The sequence below is a fragment of the Pezoporus flaviventris genome, unplaced genomic scaffold (genome assembly GCF_033815535.1).
Source record: "Pezoporus flaviventris isolate CSIRO_AGI_PZ_B2104156 unplaced genomic scaffold, CSIRO_AGI_Pfla_v1 ptg000037l, whole genome shotgun sequence".
Lineage (NCBI taxonomy): Eukaryota > Metazoa > Chordata > Aves > Psittaciformes > Psittacidae > Pezoporus > Pezoporus flaviventris.
The window spans coordinates 10557152-10573865 of NW_026892585.1; the positions used below are offsets into that span (position 1 = coordinate 10557152).

The 16714-nt window shown below is 38.2% G+C and overlaps 1 protein-coding gene across 5 annotated transcripts in view; it reads right to left on the reverse strand.

Annotated features, from left to right (window-relative positions):
• SUGCT (succinyl-CoA:glutarate-CoA transferase) overlaps positions 1 to 16714 on the reverse strand; it is a 306203-nt gene that overhangs the window by 145890 nt on the left and 143599 nt on the right. The window contains exon 13 of one of the 5 annotated variants that reach the window (XM_061464668.1): positions 12070 to 12102. The exons of the other annotated variants lie outside the window; for them this stretch is intronic. Coding sequence (XP_061320652.1) covers positions 12085 to 12102 — 18 coding nt within the window. The 3' untranslated portion in view covers positions 12070 to 12084. Of the gene's footprint in view, positions 1 to 12069; positions 12103 to 16714 lie in introns of those variants that run through there. 5 annotated transcript variants of the gene reach the window in all.

Here is a 16714-nt window from a genome sequence, read left to right on the forward strand (position 1 = left end):
TATAAAAAAACCCTTATACAGCACTACTTGTCTCTTCATTACATGTGCAAATTTAACTGCAAAGATAAACTCAAAAGGTTGAATATCATCCTCCACATTCTCAGAATTCCCTGCCTGACAAATAGGTGTAATTCTGGTTATTGTGCCCTGCTTCATTAGGATAATTAGCAGGAAATAGTAAAGTAGCTGCTAATTATTTTCTACAGTAAACCTAGTAACGCTTCTTGCAACCAAAATTTGTTGGGATGCACAGAACCAGAAGCGAGATAACCTCGCCTCTGGGATATAAAAATCAGCTATGGCTAAGTGACAGCTGTGATTCAGAGGAAACCATTCTTAGATAATGCTATTTTCAGACAAAGGGGAAACAGCTTTTGGCAAAAAAAGGACCAAAATTGCTTGTTCTTGACCTTCCATACAGACTCTGATCATGCCAAAGCCATTTCCCTTTACAGGCAGGTGGACTAATGCCTGGCAAACAGCAGGCAGAAGGGATCATTGTAGTCATGATGTATGAATGATGCTGGCGATTTTGCAGATAGCATCTAAGAAATGTAATGGCTACAGTGTGGCCCAGAAATGAACCATAATGAACAGTATTGAATCATCTCATCTTTAAATACAGCCAGAACAAAGTTTAATAATTACCCACAGCAGCTTAAATTGAGAAAACCACAAACAGATTTGCCATTCAAAAGGCAGGGAAAAGGATAAGAAAAGTTGAGCCAGAAGACAGAAGAGTTAATTTAGATCTCTGAACATCAGACTTCTGCTTTCTAAGCACTGGCTCAGAGGTTTCTGATGCAAGTACATGGCAGAAAAGCCAACATGCCTTTCTCAGACGTGAGTGTTTATAGAAGCAATACAAACCAGGATTTTGTTAAATGTATATATTACGCCAGATCAAACTATAAATTGAAACATCTGTGTCCAAGTTAATCTCAGATACAGCAAGGAGATTATCTGAATTGTGTGTTTCCTTTTGTGACCTTTTTAGATGTGGCTTTGTTTGAAAGGGGGAAGGGATAATTTTCTTAAGGTTTTATTCCTAAGCAACAATGCCAATAGTCCAATATAACAGCAATATCTTTTAAAATCACCCAGCTGAATAGCAGAAAACCTTTGGTAATTTCCCAGTATTGTTGTACAGGGAGCTCTAAAAAATAAACTATAGTCATATAAATAGAAGCATGTAGTTTTAAGCATGCTACAAGCCATTCATGACATAACCATTCAATTAAAACTGTTTTTATGAGCAATAATCACATTCTGAAAAGGCAAACATGGATGATTTGCGGATACAGCCATAATGCCTGCAAAATGAACTTTAGAAAAACAGGTAAACATCATTCAGTCTCTATGCTGCTTAAATAAAATACTGTAAAACTCTTCTGTTCCTGCCTCCAGGACACAAGGGACAGTAACAAGAATTATCTTTTTTTTATTACTATTATTCTTAAAGTATGGTAATTATTTGCCTTTATGCGATCATATGATCATATATCAATCTCAGTTTAAGTGAAACAATGATTTCAATATAGAAATATCAGTTAAAGGAAATACTAGAACAGACCAGCTGTAGTTTCCAACAGTATAAATCAGGCTATCTGGCAACAGTACAGCAGTTCAAAGAAGACAAACTTTTTATTATAGGCCACTCCATATTTACTCTTGAGCTGCAACTGGCTTATGATAAACTTTTGCAGTAGCCACCTCTCCTCTCGAAGCATATATTGTTTTAAGACCCATTCTTAAACCCATGGAAGCCACTTTTATTGCACTGACACAGTATTTATGAAACAACCAACAAAGTTTGAAGGGACTATCTCTTCCCCCATTCTCCTGACTCTCTCTTCGAATCCCTTTAGTCCCTTTGGTTTGGATGCTACTTCTTTCTTTCTTAGCTTCTAACACTCTGCCTATCATGTAAGCTCTCAGATTACCTACTGTAATTTGTCAGAAATTGAACCAAGTGTGGGCTGAGAAGGCCTCATGTAAAATAAAACAGGAGATCAGTACTTTATGAAATAGACCTTAAGGGATGATATTTCGTATGTCAGAAAAGAACTTTTCTGGACCAGAATATAAACATATTTTTCCATATATACAATATATGTACAGAACACAATATAAAACAGCAGCCCTCTGAAATTCAGCTGCTTAAGACAACCATGCAGGGCCATCTCCTCCCCTGTTAAAAGGCATTTTCACATCATACTCTAGATGAGCTGTGGTGTCATACCTGTCAGCAAAGCTACATTTTCATTACTATAATATTAAATACAGCTACTTGAGGCCACTGTTAGCACTGTGTTCCATACTGCATAGCATTGAGTAAAACGGTGACTAGGTTTTCTTTTATCCCTAACTTCACCTCATAAATTCTTCCCCATTCAGAGGGCAACGCATATAGAAACATACATAGTATAATTCTAAGTACGACTGCTATCAGTTAAAAAGTGGACCAGATACTCTTGCTATGCAGTTTGCTGTAAAAACTGCACTGGCATTTAGAGAAGCAGAACCATCTTTAAACAGCTGGCTATTGAGTCAGCTCCACAACTGGTGATCATTTTTATCAGCCTAAGTAGCATCTAAATGAGATTCTGAAGATTTTTTATGCTACTTTTCCTCATCTTCTGTCTATAACACAAAAGCCATGGGTTTCCGTTGCTCTACACTGTCCCAAGATCTGTACCTGTACATACTTCTTGCATGAAGCAGCATCCAGCAGACCCAGAGAATTAAGAGTTACAACCTAAAGTTTGCAGGAGTGTCAATCAGTGGAAGCTAAACAGTCACTCTGCAGGACTAAACACTCCAGTCCTTTTCATCACTTTCCAACACAATACAAACAAACATCTTTGAGGTTTCCTCCCCAAGATACACCAAAAGAAAGACAAACACATCCAAAAGCAAAATTATTAAATTATACATTACTCTTAAGATACAAATCTCTTCCTCAAGAGAAGATAAAGAACAAAACACATGGGCCAGATGTTCGTCACTTTGCTTAGTGGTGTACTAGAAGATTCTCAGTTAAGAAAAGAAGGAGGCAGAAGATTTGGCATACAGTAGGAATAAAGTAAGATCCTGCCAGGATGGCACAGAGTCACACAGCCAAAGTAAGGGCTGATACCAGCATTCTTCAAAGCCATTTCCAAAGTGTGAAATAAAATCTCTCACATTGAAAAATATTCATAGTATATTATTTTGAGACAGATGCACTTTTCCTCTGAATTCAAGAGGATGGCTAATGGACTGCTAAAACGTTTCAGTTCCAAGTCTGTAGTCATCTATTCTGAGGACTATATATTATGACTAATTTATCAGGATTTGCAGTTTTTACCTAGAAGCCTTGGGGCTTTAACAAAAGCTTATTATTTATGTGCACAGGGTTCAAACAGTAAAGTTGGAGCTTTTCTGAGGCCTGGGATCATTTTTAAGCATTATTTTCCCCTCATCTTCTGTTCAACAGTGGTAGTCTACATCCATCAATCCATCTTTCCTAGGCAACTGTAAAACCTCAAAATGAAAATTAATGGGTTTCCTGATTTCTCAGAGTCAATCCACATACAGAAGAGAATCTTATGGACTATAAAATTCATTGGAATTTATTAGAACAATGAGGTTTTCTGTCCTTAAATAAATAATCAAGCATAAAGACAATAAAACTATTCAGGATACCTCTGGTCCTGCCCGTTTTCCTTTTATCTTGAAATAAAGGAAATGTCAATTTACCTGACAGTGTATCATATGTTCCACCATTATGCATCCTGTAGTTTCCTTACCCTGCACCTCACCTCTACGATTACAGCACTTAAGAGTAAACACAGTCTTGTCACATGCACATGACCAAATATCCCTTGCTGATACAGCTGGAACCTTCACCTCATTCACCTGGTCACTACCAGTGATTAGTGTTACTGAAACACAGGCCAAGACCATAGGTAGCAAAACTTTCTGTGGTCAGATCTGTACCATGACAAAGAAATATGAAATGAAAATCTGTCCCAAACAAAGATGGGATGCCAATGAAGACTGAGATTTAGGGCTTGAGAAAAAAAGGGCTGGCAAAAAACCCCAAACCACCAATTATTGAATAGTAGCTCCCTCTGCAGACATGCTTACTTCAAACAGTGCATCTTTATATTGTTTCACTTAGTCCCTTTGAAAGGGAAACCACAAAATGGCTGCCTTGGAGAATAAAAGCATCCCCATGGCACGTTAGAATGAAACACTTATGAAGTTTACTGTCACTTCTTTTGCCAGCGGCCTTCTTGTCAGGAAAAAAGAAACAACCAAATTTGAACTTTTTTCACTCAAAGCAGTTTCAGTCTCTAACAGGATTTGTAGCTGTGTAATATAATTAGTCTCAAGAGGCTCAGAACACTCCAGGGTCCACAGCGGCTAAAAGCAGAAGAGATGGCACAATCAAACTACAAACATTTTCTACAAGAACACAACCATGAAAGCACAGGCAATGCTGAGTAAAGAAGGAACAAAGCAAAACGTCGAGAACATACAGTTCATTCCTTAGGTGGTACCTGTTGAGAAATAGAAAGCGTGGAATGCGTGAAGGCTGTATTTGCTTGCACAATGCATGGGGAAATTCAATAACACATATTACCTCCCTCTATATTGTAGGACAGTTGCGTCTCCCTGCTCTGCATTCATTTATTGCAACTCTAACCTGGGTTTCAGATGAACTAGACTCCTGAAAGGAAAGGAGGAACAAGGAAAGCAAAACTTCTCAGTCAAGCCTTGATTTGAACTGTTTCTGGAATTTCAGACAAGGTATATATCTTCCCTTCCTTTCAAAAATAATGTGCATTTCCTTCTAAATAAAATGAAAAAGAGAATTCCCAGAACACTGTAAGAACGATTGTTGCAGTGCAATCAGAAGAATAAAAGGTCAAAAACTGTACAAGTACGTACATTACGAAATCTCAATATGGCTTTGCAAGCTTTATGGAGTCCAAATATTTGGGAAAATGATCCAAACTTTTAATAATAAAGCAATAATACTTAACATTTACCCTTTGGCGTTTAATAAGTACATTAGAGTATTCTAAAGAACATTAAGGAAGAAGGAACCTAATGATTCCCAGTTTTGATCTTGAGTATGAATCAGATAAAATTCTATCGTACCAGGTATCTTTTAAGAGGTATTTCTGGGTTTCTTCATGAGAATCTACGAACAGGTTAGGGAATACATGGCAGAACATGGAACAATTTGCATGTGCCCAGTTTTGTGATCTGATTTTAGTTGAATGCTATTTCATATGTATTACTTTGCAGACACATTATCTCAGCACTTTCCCGCTTCTGGATATATACATGGCCAAGCTACACTGTACGCAAGAGGGGAAGAAGAATAAAACTAACCAGAAAACCTCCAGTCTTTCATACACACACTTAATGCCTACGGTGATCTACACATGCTTTCTATCAGCCTTGGCTCTGTATTATGCAAGCAACTTCCGTAATGGTTACAACCCCAGTATTGGAACTGGGATGTCTACAACCCCAGTATCGGAACTGGGAGGTCTGTCACCCAGCTACCTTCACTACATGCAGTCAGAAAACCCAGACACTCTCCTTTGCTGCCTTCAAAGCTCTGCAGGAGGGTAGAGAATACACTGTCACCTTAGAGATATCCTGTGTTTTCCATAATATAGTGGCTTTTTACCTTGGCAGGTGGCTTTGACAAAGAGGCCCAAATCTCTGTGGCTGACTAGGGCTTACACAGTTTGAAAGAGCCATATGACACGCAGATCAAACATCGAGCAGGCAGAGGCACAACAACAGGTTACCATGGTGCAAGAAGAGAGGAGGATTACACAGTATTCATAAGGTGGGGAGTGGAGGGAAAAAATCATGTCTCATTACAAGTATGTTGTTCAGATTAGCCACTCCACCTTCTTCATTCAATCAATTCCTTGTTGGACACTGTCTCATAAAATAAAGTACTCCTCCTTTATATTTCTCTATTTATGATACAAATGAGGATAGCTGCAGCTTTGGAGAAAAAAAAAAAAAGAACAAAAAACAAAAAGAAAAAAAAAGAAAGAAATCTTAACCAAAATGTGACCTTAGCAGATGTAATCCAATCTGATTTCCACTACATTAGCCTACGGATGCTTATGCAACTGCATAACGCAGCAACTGAGAGACAAAACAATGGAAGCCTTAAAGCTTTATTTATTGCTCGTTCTCAAACATTCAATCGCCATCATGCTTCAACTGCCAAATCTAAATTAGAGAGTTTAAAAGAGGAAAAAAAAGTACTCTTCTGGGGGACATTAGAGCTCTATAGAGAGGTGTGAGCTCAAGGAGATGGAGCATCTGGCTAGAGACCAACTTGCCTATAAGTCCAGACCAAGTGGACCCATATGGATAGCTTTTAGAAAATCGTAAGTGGTAACAAGTAGAAAAATTCCCTCCCTTCCATGTTCAGCCTCCTTTTTTGGCATTAGTAATTAAAGTGTACTTACTGCCATGAGCAGATTACAGAAACTTCCATCACAATCTAAACAGTTTTCATATCATCTAATCGCTTCCTTTTTTATTTGTGTTTACCCACAATTTCCCTCCTCTTCCAGTTGCATTGCTACGTAATATTACAAAGCATAAGAAAAGCTGTTTTGTTACTAATTAAGTGCACCAGAGCAGTATATATTAATCTCTTCTTTCACAAGCACAAGGAAAATGCATCAACTCTCAGCCTAAAGGTTTAAAGCATGTAAGAATTCGTAAAGTAAAAGGTCAAAGGGATTACCACTGAAGTTTTCTTATGTCCTACATTTACAGACTGCCAGAAATATTTAATCATTGACGCTTTTGCTAACATCCTAATTCTATACAATGGTGGGCAATTAAGTTATAGATCTATGCTAGCCATCAATAATACTCTACAATAAATCAAGCTCATCTGTTGCATAAATTTGGCACAGGCCATACATTTGTAAATTACCCAGTTTGGGATTCTTTTCCTTCTATTTTTACCCTATCCAACTGTGCACTGCTTCCTTCCTTTGGTATTACTCCACTAATGAACACACACAGATCAGTCAAACTGTTACTACCAGTACCTCATACAGTACCCTGCAGAACTAAGGATTTATCAGTATTTCCATTGTAGGGGAAATCATTCATTTACTTTGGTTGTAAATTTCTTTTTTTCTCATCAAAATTCAGCAGAGGAAATAAATTTGGGTGAGTTTGTTACCTGCTCTCTGATTGGTCCGGTTTTTTCATAAAATCAAAATTAATAATTTTCACACTTCTTAAAAATGTGTGCTTCTTGAAAATGAAAAATTAATAAAGAGAATGAGACAGAGATATTTATTTCTTAATAAAAAATATCCACCAACCAATTTCCCCTCCAGTGAATTGTAAAGGCCTTCACATCAAGAAATTAAAGTAATTCTTCTCTGACAAAAAATGTATATATAGTATTAAAGTATTATATATACACACACAAATACATAAATTCTAAAAACATACCTAAGTTATGAAGTACTGTACCTATTTTACAGTGGGAAAACTGTGTTTCACAGAAATAGTTCATACGTTCATGAAGAATAATATTGTTATGCTCCAACTGCTCATTATGGTAGTTAAAACATGGAAAAAACACAGTGAAGACTAAAACTTTACCATATTAATAATATGAGGTAACCCTAGAATTACACCTAGAATTTATCTTGCATATCTTCACACCCAAAAGCATAAAAGCCTATAAATTGCCACACTCCAGTTAGCATCTCATCCTAAATTAATGTTAGCATGTTCTTTGTTAACTAATACACCTTTTTACCTTTTGGGGTGTGTGGTTAAGTGAATTTTCCTAATGTTAACCAGCACGTCACCCCCAGAAACCACAATATTCCCAGACAGATTTATGCTTAATCCATCAGATACCACAGCCCCCTAAATAGCATGCAGTAATCATCTGTCTGTATTGCTAAGCTGGAAAACAAGTACAACAATCAAACCCCTGAAGAAAGGAAATAAATGTGATAGCCTGGAGAAGAAAAGGGAGTAGGATGCAAACCCAGTGGAAGCTAGACTAGGATTCAGAATTAGGATTCTCCTCTCCTCCCCCTAAAATAGGGTTACTGATAAAAACACTGCACAGACACATGAATCAGGATAATGCCTCAGCTATCATTTATGCACTTACAACTATTTAACCATGCAGGCAAAAGGAAAGAAACAAAAACAGAACAAACAGGGCAACCCCCATGACACATCCTGATCACGATGGATGAACAATGAAGTGAATATTTCCAGCTGGACAGAAGCGTCATCTCAGCACTACGTGATGTATTAGCCAAAAGCCAAGCATGGGTTTCTCATTTCAGTCCAGCATTCTACAGTCAAGTCAACTCTTTGAGAAACTGGTTTTCATAGGAAAGTAGATTTGAAGGTCTCAATTCAAATACAGCAAAAGAATAAAATGAAATGTAAAATAAGTTAAAAATCAGTCACAGCCTGACAGAGTTGTCATAACACGCTCTCTCTCTTCATTTCCTTCATGACATGAACTAAGAACACAGAATTCTCTGCTGAATAGTTTTGATTCACTTGCATACTGCTTGCACTTTCTTTATCCAACAGAAAGGTATACTATAAAGTTGAGTGAGGCTTGGGTATTTTTATTCCCCAATCACTCTTTCTGCCAGTTTTTTTTCCATACTCTTCTGTTTTGCTCCAAGCTTCAGATGCAAGAAAACTCAAAAATGAATGGTAAAAGCCAAACTGAAACTACCATGATTTATTACAAACTCAGTGATACTTGTACAAAATTTCAGGTCACACCAGTCTGACCTTGCTGGCTTAAAACTCACCAGATTGCAAACAAAAAACCACCCACAAAAAACACCCCACATCAAGCAAAATTTTGGAATATCCTGTACCTTCCCAGGATCTTAAAGTGCAAAAAAAATCAAGCAGTATTCTAACACATCAGATCCCATGTCTTGTCCTGATAACTGCATACTTGATGTAAAGCCAGTCTAGGGCCACAGTGCTTCCATTCCCTGAGAAGTTCCATTGGGGATACTGACACTTGTCTTCAGCAAAGAGCTTTGAGATATACAGATGCAAAGTGCTAAGGAACAGATACATGATAATATAGATATTATTATCTCATTTTTAAGTATATGCTTATATCAAACATAGGTAACAGAAAAGTGAGAAATCATGAGCAAACAACCGATAACAGAGAAAAAAGTAGCACATCATATACTTACAACCTTGCCTATGAAATTTCCTACACTAACTACCCAATATTTTTGGTTACTTAGTGATAGTATATGGCTTCTAGATATGACTTCATATTAGGAGGTTCGGAAATTTGTTTTTTGAGTTTACAACCATGACCAGGAAAAAGCCATTTAAGATTGACCCAACTGCAATATGAAGTAATTTTCTTTCCTTTTTTTTGACATTCCTTTGTGAATACCATTCTTCATAAAAAGTCACAGATAGATCTCATGACTGCCCTTTGAAAAATGATGGCCTTCCTAAATTCTCCATGGCAGGACATACAAATTGCAGAACCAGAACTTGGAAGAGGGGGGAAGACTGCACACTGACATACTGAACCACTCATTCTGCTCTCACCACCAACTGGGTCTGCCACACTTCCTATGTAGTATTTTCCAATGGCACTGAGCAACAAAGATGTCCCTTCTGTTTTGATGCTCTTTAGTAAAGCGTAATCTGAATATCAGCTAGGCAAAGTAAACAGAAATACAGATTATTGTTCGCACATGAAAAGCAGAAAAAAATTAAATATGATGGGAATTGCATTTTTTTGGAACTGTGGTTGAAATGTGCCCTACTACAAAAATAATATACTTCACTAAGGCATTTCCCTCATTTTTCATTTCTTCTCACCAATAGCAAGGATATTGAGGGTACCATGCTGCCCATAGTCCTTAGACTGGAAAGCCTTTGCCCTAAAGCACATTTTCTCTGAGCATGTCTCTCCCTCAATCTGCAACAGTATGGTCCAATTTTGAGAAACAGAACGTTGACGGCTTTTATTAATTTCACCAGGGTCTAAGGATGCATTTTCCTTAAAATTTCTTCAAGCTAACTTTATTACTTCATCTAACAAAACTACCACCTTCCCCTATAAATCTCGTCTCTAAAAATCAGATGCTCAGCCTCTTTCAGATGCCTTTGAACTAACTTAGATGTAGTCTGCAAAACATTTGCCTCTTCCACCACCAGAGTCTCCTAAAACTACAGAGGCAAATGCATACAACAAGGTATTTTACCACGTTTCTAGGACTGACAACAGTTCCACCTCCTCCTGCAGACCTTTTCATTAATCCTGCTCTCTAGTCTGCCCAGAGGCAGATAATGGTAATCTAGGACAGACAGTCTAAAATGAGGCACTTGTGGCAACATGCAGCCATAAGGGAGAATATACATGGCTTCCACATTGAATATTACGCTTTCTGGAAAGAGGCGGCAATAGCATTTTGTTTAAAAAAAAGACAGTCATTCAGGGGTCATTAGCACACTCTGCATTCTCACACTAAACAGCAAAGGGAGAACAAATTTTCTGCTATAGCATAGCTAAAGCTTAATAACAACAGGCAAGTAGAGGAATCTGTTATTTCTATATATGCATATATATACAGAAACTTTATATATATATGCATGCATATATATGTATGTATACATATATAAAAGTGGTAAGCAGCAGTAAATGCTCTTGGCAGGATGAACACTGGGGAAAAAAAAAGAAATATAAGAAATACCCAGCTTCCCCATAGTGATGCCTTTCTCTGGCTTTCACATTACCTAGATCCATCTGTCAAAGCAGATTCTGCAATAGGTCATGTAACTGACATATCAAAAAATATGGCTCTGATTCAGGAAAAGTTTAGTCCGTCCCTGTCCAGTTAAGCTTTTAAGTACATGCTGAAAGTCCTGTCAAAGTTACAGCCATGCCTATGCAGTCTTCTTGAATGGGAAACACTGACTTGAGCAAAACTTACATGAACACATTTATTTTTGTGAATTAATGTCCTCCCTCATGAAAAACAAGACCATGAATAACAGACAAGACTGGGGATCAGTGATGACAATACAGCAAGTGTCAGAGGAAAAGGCAGAGATTTATCTTGACAATCTGCAGGAAAACCTGCAAAACTCTCACCAGTGCCAAAAGTGCCAGATGCAGGACCTTACATAAATGCAATAGAAACTGGAGAACCTTAAGATAACGATGACTTCAGCCTCTGAAATGTGACACAGGGAATGCACGTTCACAATGAATCCTGCAGTGCAGCTGCAGGACAGCTAAACATATCTGTAAGCTAGGACAGGCAATGATGTTACGTGATCAGGGCCTATGGTGGCTCTACGATTTGTTAGATTAAAGAAAGGAACTGACATGCGTTACAATTGCTTCCTTGAACTAAAACACAAATAGTAAAGAGTGGGTATATACTGACTCCCCAGCTGTGGGACTGTATTGTATATGCCACCTATTTAAGGATATGTCACAGGAGCAACACCTTCACATCTAAATGACACTACAGTGCAGCAATGAAGCTTTGTGAGGGAAAAGTTCAATGTGAAAAAAATGTCTGAGCTAACCTTCAGGAGACACAGAGTGCTTGTGAGGGAAAGGAAAAGGCGTATCACTATTTCTCAGTGCTACAAAACTCCATTTGGGGAGGGGAGTCATAACATAAGCAGTGGCCCCTAAGAAACAGTTATGTTGCAGCCTTGGACCTGCCCATTCCACCCATGCCTGATTCAACATGCTATTAAATCTGAAGCAGAAGCTACCAAAAGAGTAGATGACAAAAATTCACACTGTTAGTTGGAAAACTGACCTCTTCTTGAAACCATAATCCAAAAGGATGATAAATGAAATGCACAGGTCTGGTTCCTATCTGTTTTTTTCCAATCACAGAAAAAAACAGTGTACGAGAAAAAAAGTGTATGAGAATAGCAAACTAAACTTCAAGTAAATCCAGCTTATGGATTTACTTATAGTCAAATATGAAGCAGTTTCAGTGCTTCTGAAAGAAAGGAAACCTCTTGTCTTCAATGACTTCCAAAATTCTGTGAATGAGATTTTAGCATTCATCAGGGTGAATTCTCGTCTTGCAAATATACTACTCAAGGTGTTCCTGGTTCACAATTAGTAAGGTCGTATGTAGTGGTCTGTACAGATTAAGAGACAAAGAAATGCCCAAGAGGGATTAAACATGTAACAATACAGACATAACCAAGCCTAGAACACAATGAAGAAGCTCTGCATCCTTTAACAGGCATTTTGTTATCCCCATCTATAGGCATATTTGTAGGTTAGATTCTGCTCATGGCACCAGAAGAACAGGAATATTTTCAAGTAGCTTGGAACAGGCTACCTCAGAAGCTCAATGTTTTCAGCTGAATTTGCAAGAGTGCTGCTGTAGAGAAGTTGTAGTTTACATTCTGCTTCACACTTAGCCTACATAAAATGCGCTCAAGGCAGTACCACGCACTGCTTTCTGCCTGGTTTTTATCTTGTAAACGCTAGAGCACCACGTATGACAACATTAGCTAAAACCAGAGAAAAGTGGAAATAATGCTCCAATGCCCAATGGGAACCTAATGATGAGCAATGCAGAATAGGGCTCTGCTTTGCTGCTCTGCCACCAGAAGGCTCCAAGCACAGAAGCAGGAAGGCTGCCAGAACACAAGGGAGAAACCAGACTTAATTTCTGCCAGCCAGTACACCCTCTTATGCCAATTCCTCTGCGAGGGAAGACGGTAACAAAGAGCTCACCAACAGAAAGCGCATCAGTGCTCCCCTGATTCAGTGGGATAAAACAGCTCCTACAAAGTGGGGCAATTCTATTTCCATTCTCCAACACTATGTTCTATATGACTAGTCCAGCTAAGGCTGGCCTCTGATCCTGTATACTGGCACAGCACATTGCAAGAGGTAAGGCTGAAATTCTGCCGCTATGAATTCTGTTCAGAGCAAAAGCTACATTAAAATCCCAACACCTCTACAAGGAATTTTACTGTAGCTCCTCTATGCCAATTGCATGATGCAAATGTAAGCTTTGAACTTCGCTGGTCTGGGGGAGGGATTCTGAAAACAGCTGCATTTTCCAATTCTCCTACCAACCAAGTTGTTCTCTAAGCCTGGCTGTGTTACAACAGTCATCATGTTACACTCACTGGGAGTATGCCTAAGCATACACATGTACATGCATGTTTGAATGCATACACACACACAAGTTATAATACATGTATAAATTTCACCGTGTATTTACTCCTTTGCTGTAAGCACCATTCCTAATGGAAAATAGACCATGTCTCCTTTTTAAGGGAATGATTAGGACCACATGTTTCACTGACTCTTATGTTGAGGATCTTGCCGATATTTTTGAAACCAAATTACTAACAGCATACTAAACTTATTTCCCTAGTGGAAAGCACTGGCTACTAACTTAGTGAATATGAACACATTTGTCCCTAAACATGCAAGTAATCATCATATAAAGCCAGAGGCCTAAACCAAGTAGATATGGCTCAGATGAGAGCTAGGTTCATATGCAATAGTAACATATTCTATAACCAAATGACTTTGTTTATCTGAGGAACCCAGTATTACATCACTCTTCCTAAAGAGAATATAAACAGCACATTTTTGAAGAAACAGTTACTTAATGTGCAACTTGTCACCACTATCAGCTTTAACATAATAAAATACATGTGGAAAATCCCTTGAAGCAAACCTTCTGCAAAGCAGATTCTTCTCTAGTCTGGGTCAGAGGGTGTGTATGTCTATGAAGGAAATGCTATCTCTCTCCCTCCTTCACACACCCACTCGCTGCAGGTCACACAGCAGAGCTCACTGCTGTGATGCGTCTGATGTATGCGTGGCATCAGCTCCTCGAGGGAAAGAAATTACCACTGTTTCTTGGGGAGAGCCTGTGCCTTGTAAAGAAAGCCAACAAATCACACTTCAATGTATGAAATAGCAGCACTCACTGAATAAAATATGTTTCAGCAAGGTAAATATTACTCTCCATATTTTGTAAATACAGAAACCATAGCACTACCTAGCTGAATAACTTAACCAAAGTCATTCTGAAAAGCCATTGGAAGTAACAAGCATTAGAACCAAGCTCCAGAATCTCCAATTTTGGAAGCACCAGACTTCAACCACTAAGTGATCTGGCAAAGTAGAAAGCAACCCTGGCCAGTAGATAAAGCCTCATATTTGCCTTTTACCCAAGCAATATTGGGGCTCGTGTCAGGAGCAGAAAAGCTAGGGCAGTTTGTCCCAGATTCTGTTTTAAGAGGTTAAAGGGAATTTTCCAGCAAATGGATCATAGCACCCCCTTATTCTGCTCTAAGCTCCTGGGCAATATCTGGATGGGACCCTGAAGTATCACTCTCGCACTAACCTCTTCTTCTATAATTAAGCAAACTTCAGCCTGATAAACATTTCCTAGCACGGCTCTGTCAAGAAGAGTTTAACAGCACAACTTTTATACTTCAGCTTTGTTCCATGAGCAAAAGTTGGATTTTTTTTTCAAAGTCCAAGATGAAGTATGAAATATTAATGAGAAGGCAACCATTACACCCTTAACTGCTTTTAACTTCATAGCCTTAAACTCAGACCTCTGAATCAAGAATACCATCTTTAAGCCGTTCTTGGTTTTTATCCCTTTTGGTATCATAAATCTTGAAACTGTTCAAATTATTCTGTGCCACTCTGATTGCTCTCAAAGTTTATGTCAGAAATAGAATAACCTGTTCCATTTCTTTAACCAATGAGGAAAAAAATTATACAGCTGAATAATATTAAGAGCAATAGAGAAAGGAGATGAGAAGGGATACAGATATGTGAATTTTCCATTTGCATAAGGTGAATAAGTCATTTAATGCCATTACAGAGGTATTTTTGCAGTCTGAGTTGACATTTCATTACTCAGTAGAATCTCTCTCAGAACTGCTGGCAAACGAGAGTTCTAGGTGAGCAGCAGCAATGGGTTAATAAAAGATGGTATGCTATTAGATAAACTTTTTACAGGTTTGCATCTGAAAGTCATAACATAACCTCTTATTCCATGTGTCACTGTGACAGAAGGTTTTCAAGGCAGAGTTCTTGAAACTGCAAGATGTTAAACAGATGTACAGTACAGCCTTCCAGATTTAAATCATGAGAACTGCATTTCCAGCCTATGTGTTGTATCCCCATTTTTTCCCTTATCAGCTTTGGATGCTTTAAATAAAACCGTCTGGTTTATGCACCTTTATATATATATATATATATATATATATATATATATATATATATATACACACACACATATATATGCATATATATATATACACTATATATATACACACACAATGGACCCTAAAAAACACCTCCTGCCCCCTTTCTTATTTTACTTCAGACTAAAAAAGGTTATTTAAAAATAGGTATTTTAGGTGAGAAAAATCTCTCCTTCTCCATACTTTGCAGGTGCTGGCAAGCCAATCAAATTTGTTAGTGTAAAAAATGTCATTCACTGTAGAAATAAGCAGGAACAATAGCAATGAAAAAGAAACAAGAATGAACAGACCTGCTGAAATTCCAGCTTAATCATTCCTCTAAACTACTGAAATACTGATAATCCCCTACTTTGCAGTTTCAACTGTTGCCTGCACTCTGACAAGCCTCTATTATGAAATGTTTGCACAGTCATACAATTTTACTTGTGTGCCTAGTCAGATGTCACCACTTGTGCCTTTGAGACAATTAATGCAATCATACATCAAATACATAGTTAGAGCAATTTAGATCATCTGGGACCTCTGATAGTCTTCTGATCCAATCTCCTGTAAAGCAGGGCCAGCTCAACCTCAAATGAAGCTGTTCAGAGTGTACTGACTGTCTCTAAGGATGAAGATTTCACAGCCTCTCGGATCCAAAGCCTAACTCCATTGTGAAAGTTTTCCTCCTCCTCCTATGCAATAAGGATTTTCCTTGCTGCAACCCGCACCCATTGTCCCTTACCCTGTCAACATGCACTTCTGGTGCTAAGATTTTACTAATTTAGTGCAACACAGAATTAGTATTTCTCACTAAGGCACACTGCTGACTCACATTCAGCTTGATGTCCATGAAGATCTTAGGGTTTTCATCTGTGAAGATGCTTTCTACCCAGTCAATCCCTATCCTGTACTGCTGTATGGGGCTATGGTATCTCAGGTGTAGGACTCCACGTTTGCTTTTCTTAGACTTTAGGAGGTTCCAGCTCACCCAGTTGTCCAACCTATGAAGGTCTCCCTGAATGGAAGTCCTACCCTCCAGCACGTCAACTACTCTCCCCAGTTCCGTGTCACCTGCAAACTTGCCGAGTTTCACTCAATTCCACTGTCAAGGTCATTAATGACAAGTTTAAACAGTGTTGGCCCCACAACAGAGCCCAGGGAAACACTGTGGTTTATACCATCGCTTATGCAAAGGCTAAACTCACAAACCCGACTGTATGTGTGAGATAAATGAAGTTGCCAATTAATAAAAAAATATGTAAATTCACTAAATGAGCCAATTTTGTGATAAGTCAGCACAGTACAACAGCTAGAATGTACACTAAATCATAGCGGCATTTATGCTATTCTGCATAGCGGCATACCTTTCAATTCACATTCCTGGTATTGTATGTAGGAATTCTGAGCT